The sequence below is a fragment of the Telmatherina bonti genome, assembly GCF_933228915.1.
Source record: "Telmatherina bonti genome assembly, chromosome: 7".
NCBI classification, from domain to species: domain Eukaryota; kingdom Metazoa; phylum Chordata; class Actinopteri; order Atheriniformes; family Telmatherinidae; genus Telmatherina; species Telmatherina bonti.
This window is the reverse complement of record NC_136625.1, coordinates 18,733,217-18,758,159: the sequence shown is the minus strand read 5'-3', so window position 1 is coordinate 18,758,159 and position 24,943 is coordinate 18,733,217. Positions and strand designations below refer to the sequence as shown.

The window sequence follows — 24,943 nt, the reverse complement described above, 5'->3', positions numbered from 1 at the left end:
AATTGAGCACATTAAAGCCCCATCTGTATGTTTTAGTGCATCAAGAAAGCTGAATGAAATCAGTGTCTTTGTGATGTAATACTGAGATGTAATCAGGTCGTATCTGTATGCTGAAGGGTCCACTCCTGATTCCAGGAGTGGTATGATCGCTCAAATAAGACTTTACATATTGCAACCAGGTTAACACGGGATTACAACAAAGGATTATGACAAAACCAAATCCCCCTGTGCAACAAAAAATATAAGTAGATTGATTTTCATCGAGATGTCAATCGATGCTCTGTTGTGCTGATGGCATCAGAGGGCGGAGTGTCACATTTTCTGCCGATGAGATTGAGCGGCAACGAGGGGCTTAGTGGCAAACACAATCGAGGAGTGTAAACATACCGAGGGCCACGAGAAGCCGATCAATGACTTTAGTCTGGGATTGATTAATTACCCCAAGAAAGAGACTGAGGTGTGAGGGCACTAGAGAAACCTGATCAGAACAAGATTTATCACCCAATCTCTGTATCATCACCCCACCCATCTGTATTCTTTCTCTTTTCATGTTTTTATTTATTTTTTCCACAAAGCTGTCCCTGTTTCTCCATTTACTGGCTCGGGCATGTCATATGAAAGTGTGGATGACTCTTTTTACCCATCTCTCTTCTGTTTTTCCTCCTTTTTTTTTTACAGTTAAAAATAGTATAAAAAGTAGGTTATTGTGAACTTTAATCCCAAGGATATAAAACTCATAAAAACTGATAACAAAAACAAACAACGGCACATAATTAGGCTCTGTGCTAATATTTGAAATTTAATTTCATTGCCAAAAATATGCTTCATATAGCCTACTCCTTGAACAGAGGAATAGATCTGAACAAAGTGGCATATTAAAGAGAGTACAGTTTACAAGTGTGGCAGAGAAAATCATTTGAAAAAAATACTACAGCTGAATACTACTTCAATTTAACAAGGACAAAATTCTTCTAAACTCTTCAGCATATTCTACCATTGAGGATGCTTTGTTTGTTTATATGCTGAAAGCAGTGTCCAAGGTCAACAATGGACCCAACTAAATACATTTTCAACTTCATAGCCCACCATCAGTTCTGTGTATATGGTTACCAGTGAGATAAGTGTTCAGACCTTATCATTTATCTGCATATTTTATAATCTGTACTGCTGTTTATTGCAGTGTTTTTTTCTATTCTGCACATCCATCTGGCCCAGCTACACATTTATACATTTGCATTTACTGCTTTTATGTTTATTTTATTTAGGCTGTGTAAGTAATAATTTATATATGTATACCACCTTTCTAGGTCTAATCCCACATTTTGTTTGTTACACTTCATTACACATTGATAACATATTGATTACACATTGATTTCATATTGATTACAATTGTGTATTTATATATATATATATATATATATATATATATATATACACATGTATGTGTGTACATACATGGGACAATACTGAATGATATGGGTCTGAATTGATGGCCTATGTCCAGGTCAAAAAAAAAAAAGCACCTGACTTAAATCCTATTGAGGAATTTGGGCTCCTTTTCAAATGTACGATTCATGAGCAGTCATTGGCAGACTTTGTGAACTTCAAAGCTTCTAGTAGTTTTTGAACACCATTTTATTTAGCTTAATTGGTCATACTTTTTCTAATCCTAAAAATTGGAATATATAAGCAAATACATTGTGTTAAGTAAGATCTTACTGAAATTTAACTGTTTAGCAGTTGTGCATAACTAAAAGAAAATATACGTAAATCGTCTGTATTCTGTAAATGAAGGCAAAAGTCTCATTTACGTTTAAGGGTTAAAATAAGAAATGCACTGCAAATATTTAATTTTTTCTTACTTTCAGATAAGAATGACATAAAACTTCTACTTCCAGCACATTTTAACAGTGGAGATGATTGGAAAAACACAGGATAAAGATAAACGTTGGCCCTGGATGACGGATTTTGTGTTGCAGCATACATAATATATCTTAGCAGTGCAACTCTTTCAGGTTAACAGCAAACCATAAAAACTGCACGATATTCAGGTCAACTGCTTTTTTGAAGCCTCCATATTTAAATGTATTTCAATTGATTTTGGTATGAGCTGTGTTAACTGATCAGTCCTGAGTAAATAAACCCATGTCTGTCATTTATTTGAATAGGGTTTGGCCCAATTTCCACTGCAATACAATACAACATCATCAGACCAAGAACTGCACTGGCCAACCACTCAAATGCAAAAATACATTTTCTTTTTTTTAATTGTATAACAAGAGAAGTGAAAATTTGTTTAAAATCATTATTATTCAAATAAAAAAGCTTACAGGAACTGGAAAATGCATTTTTGCGGGTTATTAAGAAATGTTTTGGGAAATTACATTTTAAACCATAAAACATATTTGTTAGTTAACGTCTTAACTCATATTTCTTCCTCTTACTGGTATCCTAAATAACCATCTGACTGGTTATTTAGGATACAGTCAGATGGAATTGCAGAATTGTTCTGCAATTCCACTTCACACTGGCATCAAAAGGCAAATTTGATAGGAGCTTTATTAATCAATTGACACAGCTTGTATGAATAAACTATATTAGCTTGCAATGCAGTGAGTTATTGTTACTGGGTGAATCAATATATATTTAATAAAACCTAGTACTTGACTATATAATATTACTATATAATAGTATATTACTATGTCAGGTCAGCAATACTTCTGAAAACATTGCCAGAGAAAACACCTCATCTCTACAAGTGGAACTTGAGCATATGAAGAAAAACCCATATTTATAAGTTCCAGACACATCGCTTCCTTCATGGAAATATTGATGAAGGATTGAGGCAAAATGGAATATTTGAAAGCGTTATTTTCATTCAGCTGCTTTGGACTAAAACGGAGACAGACCACCCAGTCTGTAAATGCCAACCAAGGACAAGACTTTGACAAAACAAAATGATTCTTATGGTCATCACTGTCCGTACATACAGAATAATGAAGACAATATGATTGTCAGTTGACAAACATCACTGAGACTCAACACGCTGTAACAGTCAGTCACATGAATCTCCTCATATGAGTCTGTGCCCTGTGAATACAGACTGGTCATTGTCATAGCCGGGACAGCCACATGACAGCACTGATGTCAGATGAATAACTGTCTCTCTGTCGCCCTACATCCTCACCCGAACTAATGATGACCTTTGATTCCCAAAAGATGTCAGGAGACACTAGAAAAACTGCAAACTTAGCCAATTAATTTTGGGTGAAGAGGACTGAAACGAGTGAGTACATCAAGCAGCTAGAGTGAATAGTGAAGGGCTCCAGGAAAGACAAAGCTCAGGGTAATTAGGATTCAGAAGGCCCTTTGTCAAAGATAATTAAAGCTGACAGCCAGTGTGGACTAGAGGAAGAGAGCAGAAAACCCCTTCAAACTACAGACCTCACTTCTAACACACACTCCTCACCATCTTTCAGTCTCTCTGCCTCACACACACAAAACTGCAGCACCATCCATCATTCCTACTTGCTCTAAAACTGCACACCGGGCATTAAAGCAGATGACAGATCAACAAGGCAGACCATAAAAGCAGTGGCACTATACGCACAATGCAGCTTGTTGAACCAGAAACAAGTGCATTTGATTGAATTAATTGGTGGCGGCAGGTTCTGCTATGTGTAGACAGCCCACATCACACCATCTCAACCTCACTCTTTCCTGCTAAAATGGAAATTTATGGCCAATTATCTGTTTAGTCATAATATGACATGGTTCTGTCACATTTGGCCCAATAATTCAACACTACTAATACAAGGCTAAAAGATGATCAGCTGGATTAAAGGAAATATTTATTTTATTCTATGTGGATTTTTTTTAGAATTTTTCTTTAACCTTCCCTGCTTCCCTATTTTAATATAAGTAATGGTTTAAATGACATCTGACAAGAGATAACCACCAAAGAATGACTTATAACTACTCAGCCATGATGCTACAAAACATTTAACTCATGAGCATTGTTTTCTGCTCTGCAGCAGCTCCATCCATCTGTATCTGTATCTATCTGTAAACAGCAACTGTCCAAAAATCATAAAAATGAAAAACATTTGCAAATGTCAGAAATGAAAAAGACAAAAGATTTGTACTCACAATTAGAAAATGAATCAGTCATTTATTGATGGAGCTAAATTCATTACATTTGTTTGGATAGGATCTAGAATTATTCGTACCTTTTTCTTAGTGATCGAACGCCATTACATAAATAATGTTTTATAATTTTTGGATGCATACAGAAATTTTAAAGCAATTACTTCTGCGATAACTTCCATTTCTTATACGTCACATGAAGGCAATAATGGAAAATGCCAAACTTTGAAGAGTCCAGCATCTATATGAAGGCTTGTTGTACCTTGCTGATCAAACGCTGTCATTTCCTTTAAGTTTTTAACTGTTCTTATTTATTTAAGCATTCCTAAAAGGTTTTTTTTTTTTTTTTTTTTTTACTGGATATTAGGTTAGTACCCATAAACTATAAACCTTTGGTCCAACAGTGCAGAGCAGGAGCTTTGCCAGTGTGAGGGAACATTCTGTGATGAAACTGTGGGGCAATTGTTTCACAGTGCAAGTTTACACTGTTTAGTTTCATGTACTTAAACCCAAACGCTGTCCATATGATAAAAGTGGCAGCTGTAGTTTAACCGGTAGTTTTGATCTTCCAATCCGAAGCATCAGTGGTTTTATCTCCAGTATGTCCAGTCACAGCATCCTTGGACAAGAAACACTGTCCCTGTTGTGCTTAGTGGTGCATATATGGAGAGAAAAGGTTCTGAATACAGTATATAGATAGATCTTTATGACTATCTGTGTGAATGATAAACACATTTAAAGCCTTTTATAGAACCTAGATGAGGTAAAAAGGCATCATATAAGTAAACTATTTACATTCAAACAACATTTCTTAATATTTGCCTCTAAAATCTCAAGCTTAACACAAATAATAGCAAAGAACTCCAAGGTTTAATAGCTTTGAGCATCTCCTCTGCCTGCATGACTCTCACAGAGCTCCTTGATCTTTTAGCTCACTTGAATCAGCTTAAGTTGTCCTTTTTTACCCACTGGTAGTGTTGGATGTGTGATTTTCCTTTACTGCTGTGCTGAACAACCTCAGATGTTTGTCTGGATGAATCCTTACAGTTTCAGGGCTCTGAAACTTAACACTACAAACTCCTCAAACAAGGATTAAAAATATCCTGATATTACAAAGTTGGTTTAACTATTATTTCCAAACACAACATGAATCCTGCTCTTAAATGGGTGTGTGTCATCAGTTATAACCATCATTGCAAGTATGAAAAGCTTTTCTGTCAGCATATTATTCTTTAGGTCCTTTCAGTAAAGGTAAGATTCCCATCTTGACTACAGGTCCACTGCCTTTTGGTCTCAGTTAACAACAAAAATAAAGACTGGAATCTTTCTTTGTAGTTCAACGGAGGGTCTGGAAAAGCAAAGTGAGCTTATGTGAGTCTTCCTTGGTGGAGACTCCTCAGTCAACATCCATAAACATAATTATGATACAACATATGCTGGGGAGTCAGCTTCGTACCAGAAATACTACAGCTTCCATGTTATGCAAAACCTCCCTTTCTAAAGGTGTTCTCAGTCATATGTGTCCTCATAGCCGACATGAGTCCTAGAAATTAGAAAATTATATCACCTCTCTCACTTCTTTGCTCCACTTTGAAGTAAATGTGTGCTCAAATTGGCGAGTCTGAAATCTTTCTCGTTGTGACATCACAAAGGGAAAAGAAACTCCCAGTGGTAGTGGATACCCCCATGGTAGTTGATACTGCTATTGACCCACCACCCAGCAAGCTGAGCTTGTGCTCTACAAACACTGAGCAGTCAGCAAAAAGCTTCATCTTCTCCCCCCAAAGGGGCATGAACAGGTACTGCTTATGAACATTTAAAGGTTCAAATGCAGAACCAGCCAATTCTCTGTAAAACTCACTTGAGACACTTTTTGGAATGACTAAAATGAAGGACCAAAGCTAAATTTTGGATACTACACTTTGAAAACAATGTTTTTGAACATCTGACACCCATACAAAATTGTTGATAACATGTATAATATTGGACCTTTAAAATATCTTAGCATGGAATTAGTAAAGATCTTTTTGCTTGGAAAATAGTTTAGGGAGGAAACTCCAGTCAGGCTAAAAGAAGAACTTTCCAACAAGGCAACAGTACAAAACATGCAGCCACTGTTTGAAAGAACAAAACCAGACTCCAAATATAAGAAAGGTAAATAAAGCCAATATGTTGACAACTTAAGCTTTCAGGTGTCCAGATGGAGAGAATGGCAGAAGAAGAGTGCTCAAAAATCCAACTGCAAAACACCTGCTGGCAACTATGACACCCACTTAATGCCACGTTGGCAAATACAGTCTTTGCTACTAATTGAAAATATGACATTTAGAGGATCACACATTTCTTAAAAAAAACAAACATAGAAGTGGCTAACCTGTTCAAGTGCTCGTGTTTGCCACAAGCCTTCATCCTGCCTCGCTGTGATAAAAAAAAAAAGAAAAAAAAAAGAGCGAAATCAAATGAAGCCTAGCAATCAATCTCTGAACCTTACAAGTGATTACGGCAGTGATTACATAAGTATGACCCACGTTAAGTTTTGTTGCTAACATCACATGACATGAAAAAACAGAACTGTTATTAGTGAAGAGCTAATCTTATCAAGTGTTTACACATTACCTCTAAATATCTCACTTTAATGTGAAAAAAAACAACACCCCTCCATGTATCATCAAATAAACATGAGTTTCTTTTCTTAATTAGCTTAAAAAGAGGCAAAAGTGCTTTATTTAGTTTTCCACAGCTAGAATTTTAGTTCTATTTAACCTACTGGTTATCTGGAACCTGTGACATTTTGTCAATGATTAATTTTCTTTCAGCCTACTTAGGATGCATTAAAAAAAAAAAAAAAAAAAAAAAAAAAGGTGGTAAATGACAAAATTATTAGTTTGTATTTTATATCAAGATGAAAACTGAGGGTAAAAATGGTGAATGTAAAACAATTCCATCACTAAAACTTATGCTTTACTACATTTGTGATACAAAACACCTTCAGTGGGAGGATGCGGCGCAGAAATGACACAGTGATGTCACCGTTAATGTTCATAGGTTAAAAGAAAAGCATGTTTTCTGTTATTATACCATAAAAAAATAAGACAAACATAAGCTGTTACATTTATTATACTTCTACTAAATGACCTCCTACAGAATTACCATGCAAGCGGGACTTTTTCTATGTTCTCACTGTTAACTCGTCTGCAGGAATGAAGTTTATCAACCAGTTATTCACATATTCAGATTATAAGCAGCTTTACCTTTTTCTTGAGTTGTACCGACTTTTTTTGAGTTTGACATCAATACAATTCTGCTATTTCACAAATTCACAGGCCTAAATTATATACATCTTTCCAAAATTAAACATCACGGAGAATAGCTGTAGCCATATTCTTTGCACAACAACTGCTGCAGGTCTGACTTATTTCATTTCCAGTTTGGTTCCGTGGTCTGACACAAAAACAGTGCCTTGCGATTAAGGTCCGAAAAAATGTCCTAATGTGACAGTTATAGAGGCTGAAGTGCGTCATCACAGAGACCACCAGAGCCACCTTAGAGAAGGCACTTATTCACAACAAATAAATTCTAAATTGGCTTATACTTCTCATTGTGGTTGGCAACATCCCTCTTGCGGAGGGGACATGGGTTGAAATTTAAGAATACTGCTGGGTGAATTTCTGGTGAAACTCCTTGACTTTGTTCAGCAAGATCTTCAGTTTGTCAGTCGGTGGCAAGATGGTCATTCTGGTGGGATATAAAGGGACAAATTCACATGAGTAATTTATAACTCACAAATCACAAACCAGTAAATATGCAAGTGTGCTCCACAATGGCATAAAACTGTCTTTAAACCAGAAGTAGTGTGGTTAAATTAGTTTTTAAAGGCAGGCACATCTACTTGAAGTAGCAGACTGAAGCCTCTCCCACTGTGTTGAATAACAGGTATTTCATCAACATGGGACAAAGTGTGATGAAGACATTTCTGCTGTAGCATAATTGGACACCTGTCTGAGTACTAATTTCCCTATGCAAGAGCTAGACATTGGCTGCTTTTTTTGACCAACCCAATAATGACTACATGATAAGTCACTGAGCTAAAGCCTAGGGTATGACCGAAGAACAAAAAAGAAAGAGTATGATGAGGCATTTTTCCGTTAAACAGCTCCTTGTCCTCGAAAACATCCCAAGGCTAGAAATCAAAGACAGATATCAGAGGGGGTTTGTCACAGCTTCAGAAAACAGAATCAAAACACACTGAGATGGTGAAATCAGCAGATTTGTTTTCGTAAATCTATAAATGTTCAATATCGAGTCAACAGAAAGAACATCAAGGGTTTGTTTGAAGCACCATATCTAATTAATATTAGATATGGTATTAATATTAGATAAAAGGATATGAGTTGATTACTACTGCTACTACTACTACTGATAGTTAGTACTAAAATGCTGAAGAGACAACAGTCTCTTTTCCAGCAGAGGAGCTTTTTTCATTGACACGGGATTTTAGAAAATCTTGGCACATTTAATTTCCAGTTTAAAAAAACATATATAAATAAAATAAAAACTCCCAAAATCCTTCCTGAAAAATACATGAATAGGACTTTTCAGACTTTCCAGAATACCTGAGGGGCGATGAGCTGTTGGTGAAAGACTTTGAACATGTACATGCAGTGTACTGCCCTTCTGTGTTTAAGCTGCTGTGTGTCTGCAAACATGTCTATTTTACACTGACACTTAATTCTTGTTTGTTTTAAAAAATGGCACCATTAGAAGTGAACAGACAATAAGGTCAAGGCGCTTCTGAGTGTATTTGCGATGGACATCATTTAGCGTTACTTCAAGTCAGCAAATCCAAATGATGGAGTGTCTGGAAGAAAAGTCGATAAGCTGGCAGAGCTGACAAACATACAAACAAAAACAAATTTGGGAAAAAGCAAAGAAACTGAAACAAGATTAAAGAAGCTGTAGTATCTGCCATGACAATAAATTTTCTGGAACTTTGGGGTGTGGCGGAAATGCAAACCACACAGATTAACAGGAATGGTTTTACTTTGGTAAAAAAAAATTCCTGGAAATGTCAGTGGAAAAACACCTTCAACAACTAGGTTTTGTGAACACAACAAAAAGTTGGATGACATCATCTCACCTTCCTTCTGTAAACAAATGTCTAACATACTAAGCGGCAATGATGAAAAAAAAACAAACAAAAAAAAACAAAAAACAGATGTTCCCACCTTAAGTGTTTAGAGAACTCAACCAGGTTTTAGTGTCAGTGCCACTTAACATGTCTGCAGCTTTTTCCCCTTCACTAACTTTACTAAGCCAAAGGAAACCATTTGACCCAACACCAGGACAACCAACCAGGCTCATCATGAGCAACATTTTATATATGACACAAGTACGCTTTGACTCAAATTTGGCAACTTGACAGACATTTTACATCAACAAAATAAATATATAAAATCATCTAGAAAATGTAACATTTGCAGTAAAGGGGTTTTGTACCTGAAGTGGTAGGTTCCATCTTTCTGGCCAAAACCGCTTCCAGGTACGAGGCAAATTCCAGTCTCCTCCAGCATCTTCATGCAGTAAAACATATCTGGCTGCTGCCCATTTTCCTGATGGATAGAAAAGAAACACTTAATGAAAGACACTTATTATTCTGTGGGTATCATTTTAGAGGAATTTAATCAGGACTTGAATTAATTCCCTTTTTTAATGAATTAGTCACTGTTCCTATTTGCTTCATGCAAGTCACAAGAGAAAACTGTACCTTTCCTTCAGAAAAACATCCTCATATTACAATTGTTTTTGCTACTTAGCTATACTTTCTATTGACTTACTAGACTATTAATTAGCCTTCATTAGAATTGTTTTTTTAGTTTTACTGAATTGAAAACAAACTATTTTAGGCAGAACTGAATCAAACCTTAGAAACCAAAGGTTCACTGTTGTACTTCAAAATGGATCACTGTAGTTTGTTAGTCAGTGTGCTAGTTCTGCAAAACATTTCTGTAAAGCTCTTCAGTTCATTTCTTGCTAATGACAGTGCTCTTTTCCGTTTTTGTTTATCTTCAACAACACAAGTGCCCTTCGAATTTACACTACTGGTCAGAGGTTTTAGAAAAAGATTTTAGAAATTTTTTCTGTTTTAAAGGGGTAATTCATAGAGGTTTTAAGTTACAAGTTTAACAGAATTAATTTGATGATTTAACAGTAAAAGAGAATCTGTTCCTGAGTTTGAGATAGGTTAATGCGCTCAGATTCTTGCATCAATATGGGAACTTCATTACCCACAATTCATATAGGAAGGATGCTCTTTTTGTTTTTCTGCACAAAAAAAGTGAGTGATGAACAGAACAAAGTGAAATAGAGTTGAAGATTTTCTCTGTAACCAGTGCACTCAGTGTTCACTAAACTAGACAATAACACTGCAATAACACTGTAATGCTGATTTGCAGCAATTAAAGAATTGCTTGAACCAATTCCTGCCAATTCCACCTTCTGTTGACTGTTTATAACTCTTCTGTCTGCTTTGAAGCCACGTTGGAGGACACTGTGGCAGCATGCCCTCTGGAGCATTATTTTAACATGAAGGCATAAAGATGTGTTTTACTAATAAAATGACATCAATAAATGCAATTAACAACAAGGTAGTGTTAGACTGTCAGCAGACTTAAAATCACAGGTTATTCCTGTGTCAAGAAAACAAAAGTTGAGAATAAATTCTGGTTTATGAACAGATTTCTGTTTCCTGCTTTAAATATCTATTTGTTTTTTCTTTTGTTAGAGAACAAGCAGTTTGATCTGCTTGAAGCAGTGGTGTGTACAACCTCAAATAGTTTGCTCAAAACTTTCCCTATATAGTCCCTTAAAGAGACCCAACTTAAAAAGGTTGGTATTTAGATCAAGACAAATTAAACTCACAGCAATGCCACTCTATAAACTCACAGCAATGCCACTCTATTTGAAAACTAAAAATGATAATGTTTACATAAAGGAGTTCTATCTCTGTGAGTGCTTTGAAGAGATTTGCTAACAAAACACTGGGATCAATGTGGTGAGCAGAGTCATTGGATTGATCAGGCGTCAGTAGGTCAGGTTGACTCTGACCTTATCTTCTGTAAGGCTAATCAGATTTTCAGGGGCTCTGTTCTTCAACCTGACGTAAAATTCCCACAGAGCAGTAAACTGCAAGACCAAAGTGAAACTATCAGCTATTGGAAATCATTTGTTCTCTTTAGCAAACAGCATGGTGGATGCACAACACGCTGAACTTCTTTAAAGACTTACTAAGTCAAACACAGGGCTTTAGTTCCCACAAATAAGGTGCAAACATTTTAATCGCATGTACCAAAACATAAACTGTTAAATGCTCAAAGGATTGTGAAAGCCAAGGTGACTAATAAGAACAAGCAAACAAAGAAATGAATGTGAATAAACATGTTGGATAAAAAATAATTGTGTAACAGCTTAATTTATTCATTCCTTTCTTTTTTGCTGCACCCAATCAATCCAATTACCTTGAGACAACAACACAGTGATACTCATTTGGAACATTTACAGAAGGTTCTGGACTGACCGTGGCCTCTTTGACAGCCTTTTCAGGGATGGTTATGCGAGGAAAGGAGTACATAGCCCCTTGCACAGGATTGCAGCTTATGCCTTTCACAGTGTTGAGAACCTGCTCTGTAAGTTTGGCCTTCTCTGCTAAAGTACTTAATGTAGCTGTGCGTTCCTGGAAGAGAAAAAAAAGAACAAGGTGAATTCATGTATAAATGGACTTAAAATAACAAAACAGCATCACTTGAGACACTGGGTTAAAAAGAACAGAAAAAATACATATATTTATGTTGTAATCTGTACTGTCAAGCTCAGAAAAGAAGATTTTATGTTAATGATCTGTTCTGCAGTGTTTTATTTTGGTCTCACTAAGTCATTCAGTCATCTTTATTGAGTGGTCAGGTGTTTGACTTTTTTTTTTTTTAATTTTCCAGCTTTAATGAGCTTCGTCATAGAAAATAATGCTTGATCTTGGATGGAAATATTATACAGCTATAACATGAATATGATTACGTGAACACAGACTCTTCTACCAGAAACTCATTTATGAAAAAAAAACAAAAAAAAAAAAACAGATATGGCGACAATATCGCCATGATCTGGAAAGCAGTGTGCTTTCAAAGTAATCAAAACTAATATAAAAAGACTAAAAATGAAATCTGAAATCTTGAAATGTTAACATTTCTGTTTTCTGAAAAAGCTAGGATTAAGTTTGAATATTATACCAAGTCTTCATAAAAAAAAAAAAAAAAAAACAGAAGTAAGTCTAAGATTCTGACCACGTAAGAAACGTAATGTTTTGAAACAAGTCCGACATTGAATGGCCTTGCCCCCCCTAGCCTCAGGCAGACGTACAATGAAAATATTATTCTGTGTTGGAAATCCCTGTGTGGACTCAGGAATGTGTTGTGTGAGTGTGCACTGATGCACATATTGTGTTTAACTTGCACATCAATGAAGGAATCCTTCATGCTGAACAAATTCTCAAGTTTTGGAGTAGCCTATGTTGCCATCCAGAAAGCGTCTCTGTCGAGGGTTATGCTTATTTTATGAAGACAAAGCTAAGCTAAACTTTAAAAGAGTCCAGATCCAAACTGACTTGCCTGCAGTCTGGACCTGTTGAACACTAAAAACATTTAGTGTATCATACATAATAGAGGAAATGAGGCCTTGAACTTTGGAGTTGCACGAATAAAAAAACCAGCTGATGGTAAAACCATAGCAACTGGTCTTATCAGTCCTTGCAGATGAATACAGCATCGCTGAACAAACAGAAGCAATGCAACACGTTCAACAAGTTCATTCCCAAATGTTTTGGCAATACGTTCCCAGCATCACATTAAAAATGAATATGCAATTTGTTTGTTCACAAAGTTATTTTTAACTACTTCCTAACTACTCACAAAAAATGCGAGCTTTTTATTTCTAACTATGGAACTTATTTAGGACAGGCAGATTTCTATAAAAATTATTTTTACATTGATGTAACTATATATAATCAGAAGTGTCAGAATACAGAATATCAGTCTCCTGATGAGGAAGGAAATAGCTAAAATATTCTAATTTATTTTCTTTTTCCCCACTTCATAACCTATTTACACAACAAAAAATTGTTCGAGTTAAAATTCATATTCAATAGTTTTGTACTGATTCCGTCTTATACTGAGAAAGTAAAATGATGCAACATGAGATACTGTTGAAGCGTGCAACTGATAAACACGCTGCACCATGTTTGTAAATATATATAGTGCTACGAGAAGTGCTGTAGTCTCTTTACTTTGATGAAGAGTTGATATGAAGGTTCCCCAGGCTGGGGTGGGTTAACCACCAGGTCCATTAGAGCCTGTCCTGGAACAGGAGGACACAGACGGACTGACAACAGCTTTGTCAACTGAGCCTTCACCTCGTTGTCCATGTTTATTATCTCCATGTAACCTCCACGGAAGCCACACCTGAGAGGACAAAAGATTAGAATTTGCATCAATATAGAAGAAAAAATTAGCAAAACAAAAACTAGTAACAAAGAAAGTGTGACATAATCATCTAATCAGTGAACTTCCATTCAGAGTAGCATCTAAATAAACCAAACCCACAAGTATAAAAATAAGAAGACTTACTCTCCCATGTAACACTTTGAGGTGGAGTGGAATGATGCCAGTTCAACCGTTTCTGAGTACTCTGGCCCCATCTCAAACAGAACCTTCTTAAAAGAGTGAAACTGGCAACCCTCAGCGTACACATTATCCTGGTAAACCTGCGCATGCAGCAGAATATTAGATATCACAGGATGAAGAGGACCTACAGAAGACAGTTGTTCTAAAGATACGCTGAGACAGTACCTCATCAGCCATGAGGAAGAGGCGCTCCTTTGCAGCAAATCGGATTACTTCCTCAATGCACTGTCTGCTTTGAACCTGACCTGAGAAAAAGAAAAAGGCCCGTCTGTGTAATTCTGCTTAAAGAAGCAATTCTGTTATTCTGCTGCCATCTAGTGGCCATTTCTTACATGACATAAGAGAAGTCTTCTAATAATTTCATGCAACAATGATTTATACTCCCAGTCTGTCTGCACTGCTTCTATCTGTTAACAATTTGAGAAAAACTTAATGCATGTATGAAAACAAAGTTATCTAGATTTTTCTAACGCATTAAAAATGGTCTTTTGGCTCACTCAGCAAACTGAGTTTACTCAGCTGTTAGGAGCATTGCTTAGGTGTTACTGGATTACTACATATAACAAGTATTCTCCGGCCCCATGATGGCAACAGAGCTATCTTCAAAACAATAGCAACCAAGAACTCCATCTTTTAAAGAAGGCACAATAGAAGCTAAAAGCTCCAGTTTCAGCTTGTAGCTTTATTCTGAGTTAAAGTCAAGTACATGAAATGATGATGAAAAAAAACCCAAAAAAAACCAAACAACATTAAAATGGTTGGACTATCAAAACAACAATGGTAGCGAAACAACTTATGTGTTTCGCTCCATAAAATTTGTATTTGTATCTAATTGTTAAGAAAGTTTGGCGAGTTTGCTACTTGCAATTATAACAGCAGCCAAGACGGGTATAATTCAAATGAAATAAATAAAATCAATTACCAGTAGGATTTCCAGGATTGATGATGCACAAGGCTCGGGGGTTACAGTAGAGTCTGGCCTCATCCACAGCACGCTGCAGCTCACCAATGTCCAGACTCCAGCACTTTTCTTCATTAAGGTAATAATTGATCTGCACGGCACCCAGCTCAGCCAGCGCAGCCGAATAGAGGGGATACTGAGGTATGGAGATCATGACACCAGTGCGCATTGCACCTTCGCCGCACACTAGCAATTTCAACATGGTCTGAAAGTGCAGCACAGGAAGGCAGGAAAGAATAGATAAACACAAGTTAATGTGAAAGAAGTCATGTCGATTCTTTGTTGTGAATTTAACTTTTAACAACTAACTACTTTTCATTGTTCCTAGACTGCCACAGTTTCCACATTTCATCTTTGGAAAACAAAAATACAACATACCACAATGCCATCACTGGCCCCTGTGGTGAGGTAAATGTTGTCTGGATCGCACTGCACACCACCATCCCGTCGCTCAATGTAGCTGGCAACATCTTGGCGCACGGAGTCTATGCCTTGACTGGCACTGTAGGCACCTGGCAACAAAACATCAATACAAAGCATAAAATACCACACAGCCAGTGTAAAAGTGTGATGTTAATCAATCAGGGTTTTATAAAGCTTTTTATGTTCAAAGAAAAAGATATATCACATTCATACGCACCCATACTGTTCCCTCCACAAGAATTCAGAATGCGACAGGCTCTACTTTTAGCATCCTCAGGGAATGTGCTGTCATTCAGCAGTTCAGGGTAGGAGCAAAGAGCCAAGACCTTGAGACAAAGAGATATGTGACCATAAGGGTGTTAAAGCTAAGATGGATAATTACATAACACAGTAAAACTGCAGACAGGAACTTATTTAGGGAGCACAAAATCAGTTCATTATCCACTAGAAAGGCGGAGATACTATATTTAGATGGAAAATTGGAGGGGGTGGGGGGGTTGGAAGCTAACCTGTCGGAAGAAAGTGATTGGTTGCTGCCCCATAGCATGTGCGTCACCAATGTTGGCCTTTATGACCTCTGCAAAGGGCTTCTTCATTCCCTACCAATGAAAAACACAATGTACACAAAGGTAAATGACAGAAAATAAGTGAACAGTTAGCATGCTTGTTAACTTATAACAGCTTTAAAAAAAAGTCACATCATCATTAACTAAGATGCCTCCATTTGTCAAAAAAAAAAAAAAGAAAAAAAAAAAAAAAAAAAAAGAAATTAAGCTCACTACATAGCCCCCTGCTTTGAAGCATAGACTACATACATGTATTCACATGAATTCCTGGTTCATAAGCAAGTCTGCAGAGAGACTTAGACTGCTGCAGTCACACACGCTGAATTATTGTATCACTCATAGATCATCTACAACTGAAAAGTAAATAAAAAATAACAATCTACTTATTTAGTTTTTTTGTCTATTAGATATTTTATCCCAAATGTCATTTTTTTACCAACAATAATGTGACAATATCATGTCATGCCACAAACTTCCTGTTATCCAACAATGGTGCTATCATGAGATTTAGCTGTCTGACAGGACATAGACATAACAGCAGAAATAACCTATACAGTACAAAATACAGAAAATCCAACATCTGTGTTTTTTTTTGTAATTTTCTGTTTTCAACCATGCACCACTTCCTTTTTATTTTTATGCACACAGGGGCACATGTAAAATAAATTACATTAAATTTACAGACATATAAACATTTTACAAATGTAGGATTCATTTTAAAAACATGGGAAAAAAAGAGACACATACTTGTGTGATTAACTCTACCCTTATCTGCAACATCAAATAAAAGAAAATCCAAAAATGGACTTGTTAATACCAATATATTTTACCATGTAGGTGTGAGGCTTTATCTGTTTTATATTCCCAAGTAAGGCTGTCTTCTTCTCTTCTTTTATATGGAAGTAAATTAGGCACTTTAACTGTTTTTTTCCTAACTAAACTGACAACCTCAATTTACTCAATTTGGAAAATCTGTGGGGATAATTAGCCCTAAAGAAAATGTACATGAATTTCACAAGAGAAGCCAGCTTTAAGAGGAAGATTGTGAGGGAAACGTGAACTCTGTGGGAAAAAAAGGGACAAAATGACTTGCAACCGCCTTGGACAGTGTGTCTAAGTACAGGGACAAAGTTTCAACCTTAGCAAACAATGTTATCATACTAATAACCTTCTGACACATTAACACAGAAACATATGCTGAACAGACCTCTAACCTTGTTACTGTAAAAGAACTGGATACATGACATGAAGAGGCATTATGAGAAGGTTAGGATCATTTGGAGAGTTCACTGCATCACTAACAAAACTATTCATTACTCAATGTACAAATCAATTATATAAATATTTCAAAAAGATGATCTCTGGGCAGCTGAGACCACTGACACAGAAGAAACACAAGCAGGTATGTACACACACACACACACACACACACACACACACACACACACACACCTCACACCAGATGTTAGGAACAGCGTGACTGCAGAAAAGCCACTGGTGGAACCTCTGAGCCCCCGCAGTAATCAAAACAGCCTGTTTGTTTGATTTGTCCAATCCAGCTGAGATTTGACGAAACTTGGGTTCCTGGCTTTCTCATTGGTCACACATAAGAGGCGTCTCTCAGGCTGAGCCAATAACGTGATACTATGTGATAAACTCCCCTTTGTGAAAGAAACCTCCCATTCATAGGGGCAACCTTCTGGAAAAAAGCTGACCTCTTGCTCCTCTGGACTAACTTGAAAGGCCAATGATGAGTTTGTCCTCTGTCCTCTAATTAAAAAAACAAAACAAAAAAACCCCCAACGAACAATGTCCCAAGGGGAGAAAATCATTTTATTTAGAACGGATGTTTGATGATGGACAAAGGTGAAAACTCTGATAGCAAACAAAGAAAAAAAAAACAAACTTCAATTCACACTTTGATGTTTGTAATTTGTTTATGCCTTTTAAAGGGTAAACTGTGCTCCAGATGGTTCTTGTTCCCTTGATGCCACATACACACAAAAGCAAAATCGGTGTGTCTGAAATAAAAGCTACTTAAAACTTCTGTACAGCAATTTTTTAAAGTTTGTACGCTGTGTTTCATAGCCGGGATATGTGGAAAGAATCTGGGGAAAAAAACAACAAAGAACTTGTCTGTCACCATGGTAACTCTCGCAAAAGATCTCCATTTACTATCAGATATTGGCCCATTAAGACAAAACAAAGACCACAAAGTAATAAACGGCACGTGAAGCGTTTATCAGGGAACTTGTCTACTGGGACAGAATGTTAGCTCAAAATCTGTCCTGTAGTCTTTCTGAACCACAAAAACTTTTTAATTCTTTTTTTTTTCTTTTTTAACTTGATCTGTCTTGGTTCCAAAAAAAAAAAAAAAAAAAGTGTAGGAAACTGGAGTCGGGGATTAGAGTGTCTTTGTGTTGTTTAAGCCCAAGACAAAAAAAAAAAAAAGAGACCATTGTGACCTGTTTCACAAAGTAATCTAAAACCATCAAAAACAGTTTGATATTCAGAAAATGGAGAGAGTTGCTTAATCTTAGAACAGCAATTAGGAGCTTTTCAAGTTCACAGTTTAGAGCTTCTGATAAGTGTTTAACAAAACGAAATAGGGGCCACTTTTGGTTTAATTTATGAGAAGAAAAAAAAAAACTCCACTATGCCTGTGTCCCAGATAAAAACCAAATAGCTTAAATTCACTTGTAAGAAGTTTGGTATTTCTAATGAATTTACACCAAAAATTCACCAATCCCTTCACAGTTTGCCCGAGTTTGACCAAGTGGGTCTACTTCAGCATTTTCTGCTTTTTGAGCATCCAAATAGCACTCCTATCACACCTGATCACACTCCTGGACTGCTGGGAAGAAATTAACTGGAAAAAAAAAACAGAATAAACCCCATCAAGGTAGTCAGCGTCTGTTTGAGTAAACAGAAAATCACATCTAGGGGCTCAGTGAACCATCTAGTTAAAAGGTTGACACTATCATTACAGCCCTGCTGGCCAGTGTTACAAAACCTGTTCACATACTCATCCCTTCCTGAGCAAAGCACCCAGGAGAGGACGCATTTCACACCAGACTGCACTTGGTACACTAACAGCTGCCACATCACCATAAACAGTGAGGAAGAGATTGAGCTGTTGTTTTTTCTTTCTTTTTTTTAAAAATTTTTTTAAGGTGGCAGGGGAGATTCACCATGTCATTGACTAGACAATAGGATTCCTAAATGTGCATTTAAATATATTTTGGGATAAAATTACACAGGATCCAACATCACAAATTGCAGGTATGCAACTGATTTCAACAGAAGCTTAAAATGCAAAGACAGAGTGTGCATATGAAACAATTTGGAGGCAACCTTGATAAAAAAAAAAGTAGTCTAAAAAAGTCTGGTATAGATAGTTTAGACTTTGGTCTTTTCCATGAGCAGCATGGTTTAGTAAGTGGAAATACAGGTCATACATAACTAAAGAATGGTGATTTAAAAACAGGTTATAGATCAACTGTAAGCAGTTGAGATAGACAAATGAGATCACATCAAACAGTGTCAACTAGATCACACAGGTCCACAATGTCCAACATAGTTATTCTTCCCAAGACTGGCAAACTGATGGACTTTGATAAGAGGGTGTGAGAGCAGCCTATCAAGTGACAGAAAAAAGGGTTTGCCTCTTAAGGATAATGATTAGATGTTAATGCGACTCACAAGAAAACTTCAGTCCACATCAGCTGAATATAAAGTGAATATGTTTTCCATTTGTGAGGGTAATTCAGATTTAATTGATTATATGAATAATATAACTTTAATTCGTTAGCTGGAAACTAGATTTCGCACTCTCACAGATGTGGTTGTTTAAAACGTGAGATTAAACACTGAATAATGTCCACAGAAGATCCAGATGACTTTCCCCCCCCCCCCTTTTTTTTTTTTAACCAGAAAGCTTAAATACAAACCTCGCTGAGCTCCCTCTCCAGCTCCACTGCTCTCTGCACGATGGGCCCCCGCACGGCGTACTCCACCTTCTTTACGGTGGGGTTCATGGTGTCGATGGTCAACACCTTGGCCCGGGACATCATCCCATTCTCAGACATTTTCTCTTTGGGAAGTCCACGCCGCGTCGTGCTCAGACTCGATAAAGCTCTGCCGGGAGAGGAGGATGACAGAGAGGGAGATGTCAGTGAGCGGACCCTGGGAGCAGCACCGGGCCGATGGGCTCCACAGCTACCGGCTAACAACGCGTTCCGCCCCGGGCTAAAAAGCAGGACGGTTCTGGGCGACAGCAGCTGCATCCGTGTGGCTGACATTTTACACTCCTCTCTACACGCTGGTTAAGCTTAAATTCCTCCGTGTTGCACAGCGCCTTGCCGGTTTCCACACACAAGTGAAATCGAAGTTGTGTAACTTAAGCTTCAACGCTCCGGCTCGGACCTTTGGACCCTTGCAAATGGGGCTTCGACTAAACTGCGCTAAAAACAACACAAGGTGGCCCCCTATCCACCTACTAACATCCACGCGCTGTAACAAAACTTTTCACTCTGCAACTTTTGGAGGGTGCACACACGGCCACAGCCAGAAAGCGTATCCCTCCCCTTTGTACGGCTTCATAACCACCCTCATCCCACCCCTCTTTACTCCGTTACCCCCAATCAGGGTCGCTTCTCTGGTTACTTAACCCGAACAACTCCAGAGGACTGTCGTGGTTCAGGGTTACAGACAGCAAACCGAGGGAAGCCTCCAGCTTTGCTCCAACATCACAGCGCAGCGCCTTTTGTCCAGAGAGCTCCATGCAGTTTGGGAGGAGACTGAAAGCTACAAGATGGACTTCATTATCCTGGACGCTCCTCCTGCTTAGACCTGAGTCTTAAATGGTCTCCTCTTGCTGAGATGCACTGATGTACAGATATTGAGCACAATATACCGCAGAATTAAATAAATCTTTTAAATGTTTTTGGAAAAATCCAAATAAGTCGTGCTGGAATATCTGGAGGGCAACAGATAGAGTTTCTGCTGCTCAGCAGTGTTTCTAGCAGGGTCAAATTTCTCTTTTCACAGGTTAAACTGGGATGTTAAGTAATGCTGCATACTATTTGTAAAGGCCGTTCACACTTAGCAGTAAATACACAAATGAGCTTTTGGAGAAAATCATCTGATTAAATCAGGTTGAGAAATGACTAGGATAGGGGACACTGGGTTGTAACGCCACTATTTCCACCACGTATGGATATGCTAGGAGTCTTATGAACATTTCAGTGTTTACCCACCTCCTCATTAAATCTTAAATGGTTGTTGTCAGGCAGGAAAACAGGCATGTGCAGATTTTAAAATTAAAAGAATGACTTAGCATTAGCGCTAAACTTTGTTTAGTACTTATACAACTGAAGGTAAAATATCTACAATAAATCATTTTTTTGTCTTCTATGCAAAATATGATGAACTTGCCTAATTCTAATTTCAAACCACTATGCTGATACAGTTATCTTAACAAAGGCTGACAGGCTTGATGTAGCTTGTAACAATCATCTCATATAAAACTAAAAATAATTTCTTGATGTTAGTCATTTGAAAGTATGTCTAGGTAATGGGGCAAAAAAATTACAAAAAAACTGACATCATGGAAATGAAGATACTGAGACTTCAAAGCCAAAGGAAGTGAAGACAAAATGTTTCCCCGGAAGTCTTTGAACTCACCAAACCTGCACTTCAAGACTAACAGCACTCAAGTACTAATTTATTCAATAAAAATGATATCATACAAATTATTCAACACGTTTTTATTTTTACACAGATGCATTAGTGTTCCAGCAGCATACTTTTATGAAAGTTTGTTTTAGTGGACTCATACACACTAATTTAAAGTGTGTTTTAGTTAAGGTCACATGAGAGATTTATGTTGTTGTAGATTGTTCTTTTATTGCAATACACATCTTTTTTCAGCATATTCTATGGTTTTCCCTTTATTTTTGCTTGTTAGTTTGTTAAACTCTTCCCACTTTGTGTTACAACCCAGTTGGCCCCATCTGTTGTAATCAAATGTGAGTATTGTATATAAAAAAAATCTGAGAACTGTAGCTCCAAAATTCAGCAAGTTAAAGGTGTTGAAGCAGAAACTGTTAGAACTGTAAATATACCTTTATTGAAACTTTCACTAAAATGTCATAGAAGAGCAGGTTTATTTGATTGTTTAGTCTAGTTTTAGACAATGCAAAACACATCATCATCATCCCCAGTAGCACATTATCAGTAGGAATATGTGTTAATAGTCAAACTATACTTCCATAGAAGCAGTGTGAACAAAATGTAAACAATACCAACTATATTTATATGAAAATACAGCACAAGCAACATATCAAAACTGTTTTTAACCACAGTTACATCACTTGAAAGGTAATGTTTCCTCATTCTTACTTATTACTTCTACTCCTCAACTGATCGGTGCCTCCTTCCTGAACTTTCTTTTGTGATATGCAAAACGTTTAGCAGGTGTGGAATGCAGGCAGACAAGTGTATGTGATCATGTCTAGGACTAAAACTAAAAATCACAATTTGCAAACCATTTGATGAGAATGTCAGAACAATAAACAGCAGGCACTTATTAATCCCAGTGTGACAGCAACGCACTGTTATTCAGTACATTTTAGATTAATTATTACAGAGAAATTTGAGTAATTTTCAAGTCTAACCAGCTTTCAGTACAATAAAACACATTTGTAAGACAGTCTAGTCAGGTGCAATTTGTTTTCATATTTCAGCAGGTTTTTTTTTTTCTTTACAAAAGAGACAATTTATTTTTTCCCTGGATTAGTTTGTAAATATTTAATGAAACTGCAGTCAGTAAAAAATGAAAACATACCCTATAAATCCACAATTATGAATTCTAGCTTTTCTCTTACATTGAAAACAATTAATAGGTCTGACACAGTGGATTTAACTGAAGTGAAAATATTTGATCCAATTCTTCAGTTCAATTAAAACCCTGTGGCCAGAATTATATCGGAGAGCGTCTGTGTAGCCACTGTACGCAGTGCAAATGTAGGCACAGATGGTAACAGAAGCAAAAAGAGCTGATGCTGTTGAGTCTGAAGTCCATAGCTTTTGCACTCTTCTGTAACTACATAGCACTGTTGAGGCTGGTGGGAGAATCCAAGGAGAAACTCATTAGTGTGTCCTCTCTGGGCTCTCTCCTCTGGGGATACACTGAATGTCTCCTCCTGTGTAAAGTAACGTGATGTGCTGAATATATAGAAAAGTTTCAATAGTTCCCAGCAGCGGGCCTTGGAGAGTAAAGGATGACTAAGCGGGTTATAAGTAGAAGTGTGCACACAAGACACAGAGCGACGAGTTTCGCGGTTTATTAGAAGAAGTGCCAGTACATCAGGCCGCAGCGATACAGATCCAGGTAAGCAGCGCTCTCCAACAGCCAGGCAGTCTCTAAGGGTTTCCACCAGAGGCGACCAGAAACAACCCACCAGCTCAGTCTGGGCTTTGTGCAGAGAAGGGGTGGGACCACACAGAACACACACATCTGCTCCAGGTAGCAGCTGGAAGCGGAGCAGGCGATGGGCCACAGTTGGACTTCCCTGAGGAAGGAAAACTGGGTAATCACAGGAGACTGATCCAGATGCAGAGAGGGAATGTATCAAAGCAGAAAGCAGGACAACTTCTTGAGGTGCCAGGCGCCACCACTTCTCAGTCGCTGTAGCTATCCGCCCATTGACAATGAGACAACCAAACTCGCTGTCCACAGCTTGAGCAAATCCATCCACAGCCTCTTGGACAAGAGCAGGGTTTGGAGGCAGGAGTGAATCGACACAGTGTGTAAGGGTTCCCAGGATACCTTCTTGGCTCTCCTCAAGCAGCTGATCAATGAGACTGAAGCAGGAGCGCAAGTCCCTCTTCAGCCTTTCAACATTCCTGATATTTGCCAGCTCATCCTGCCCCAACACCAGCACCATGCAGCTCCACACATTCTCCAGGAGGCGATGTAAACACACCTCATTCTCTTTGTTGCTGCATGGCCCACTTACAGCGATGAGCATCACACTGTTTTGGAAAACTCTCCACACCACCTTGCCTCCACCCTCAGTCTCACAGCAGGATAACACCACTCCCTGTCCTCCTCCAAACATGTGAACGCCATTTAACGAGCCGATGACAGAGAAGGGTAATTGTTTGGAGGCCCCTCTTGTGAAAAGAGGAACCCCGCTGCTGGCTGTGAGGCAGAGAAGCTGGGTTGATCCATCCTGAATCATCATCCTGGTTTTGTGTGCTCCACGCCTATTTGCAAGCTCAACCAACTGGTTTAACAACTGTGGCAGATTATCGAGCAAGTCTATTAACGAGTTTCATTGAGCCGGTTGTGTAATGATCAGCGAGGCAAAAATGCCCAATGTTGCATCAGCGACAGTGACCCGTGAGCATCACACAAATCTCTGAGCTGAGTACAATCATCGACACAAGATAACAGATTACAAAACTAGCACTTCCAACTAAACAGACACCGGCGTTTCACTGACCGCTAGCTTTTGTTAGCTGGTTGTATTTAACATGCTAGGTTAACAAAAGAGGTTACCGTCGTTTCCACAGTAACGCTGTCCCATGATTCATTCTTTACACCATGGAGGCTGGTTTCATTGGGCTGGTCGAGCGGCAGTCACCAGGCACGAGTTCCGTTATAGCCGCTAAAGGAGCGGGACGGGGAGACAGACCTGGGTTCAGCGGCCCGAGCTCGTGGAAACGTTATTCACAACATGGATCTGTCAACGACTGGCTCACATCTCGCGAGAGTTGAACTAGTAACTTCCCGGGCTCGCGATTGCCATACTCTCCATGGTAATGATGCTGCCAAGTTGCAACACAATGGCACCAGTCACTATCTGTTAACCCTTTCTAGTGTACGGCTATGCGGCCTAAATCTACGATGACATAAACATAATATCAAAAGTACACATCATTGTACCTGAAAACATCTTGGTACTTTTATTCACCGGCGTATTACCGTTTTATGCCGGGCACAAAGAGTAAGAGAGGGCCTTGCTTTTTTTTATTTAAAAAAAAAAAAAAAAAAAAGATTGGACGTTTTCATCGCTTCCAGCCTCAAAATTTTTATTAAAAATGGACAGCAG

At 37.9% G+C, this 24,943-nt stretch overlaps 2 protein-coding genes across 3 annotated transcripts; both read right to left on the bottom strand.

Moving 5' to 3' along the window:
• Positions 1-7,018: 7,018 nt before the first annotated feature.
• Positions 7,019-24,555, bottom strand: gpt (glutamic--pyruvic transaminase). 2 transcript variants are annotated; one of them, XM_079244213.1, is made up of 12 exons: positions 24,391-24,555; positions 19,775-19,961; positions 15,768-15,857; positions 15,476-15,584; positions 15,214-15,347; positions 14,797-15,040; positions 14,040-14,119; positions 13,818-13,954; positions 13,478-13,652; positions 11,720-11,875; positions 9,643-9,755; positions 7,019-7,881 (listed from the first exon to the last, which is right to left on the bottom strand). In XM_079244213.1, the coding sequence occupies exons 1-12, from the start codon at positions 24,423-24,425 to the stop codon at positions 7,791-7,793; spliced, it is 1,551 nt and encodes a 516-aa protein (XP_079100339.1). In that variant the 5' UTR covers positions 24,426-24,555; the 3' UTR covers positions 7,019-7,790. The 2 variants fall into 2 exon arrangements, with proteins under 2 accessions (XP_079100339.1, XP_079100338.1); XM_079244212.1 differs by lacking the exon at positions 24,391-24,555 and having other exon boundaries at positions 19,775-20,321.
• fuz (fuzzy planar cell polarity protein) lies at positions 22,787-24,073 on the bottom strand (the record flags this gene model as incomplete). Its single annotated transcript, XM_079243978.1, has 1 exon — positions 22,787-24,073. The coding sequence occupies one exon, from the start codon at positions 24,071-24,073 to the stop codon at positions 22,787-22,789; it is 1,287 nt and encodes a 428-aa protein (XP_079100104.1).
• Positions 24,556-24,943: the final 388 nt, after the last annotated feature.

Excerpts from the sequence above, each read along its gene's own strand:
- gpt (XM_079244212.1), bottom strand. The coding sequence starts at position 20,125 with ATGTCAGCCACACGGATGCAGCTGCTGTCGCCCAGAACCGTCCTGCTT. Across the intron at positions 15,858-19,774 it reads TGGAGAGGGAGCTCAGCGAG|GGAATGAAGAAGCCCTTTGC; the intron begins GTTTGTATTTAA and ends TTTCATTGGTAG. Across the intron at positions 15,041-15,213 it reads GGGCCAGTGATGGCATTGTG|ACCATGTTGAAATTGCTAGT; the intron begins GTATGTTGTATT and ends CTGCACTTTCAG.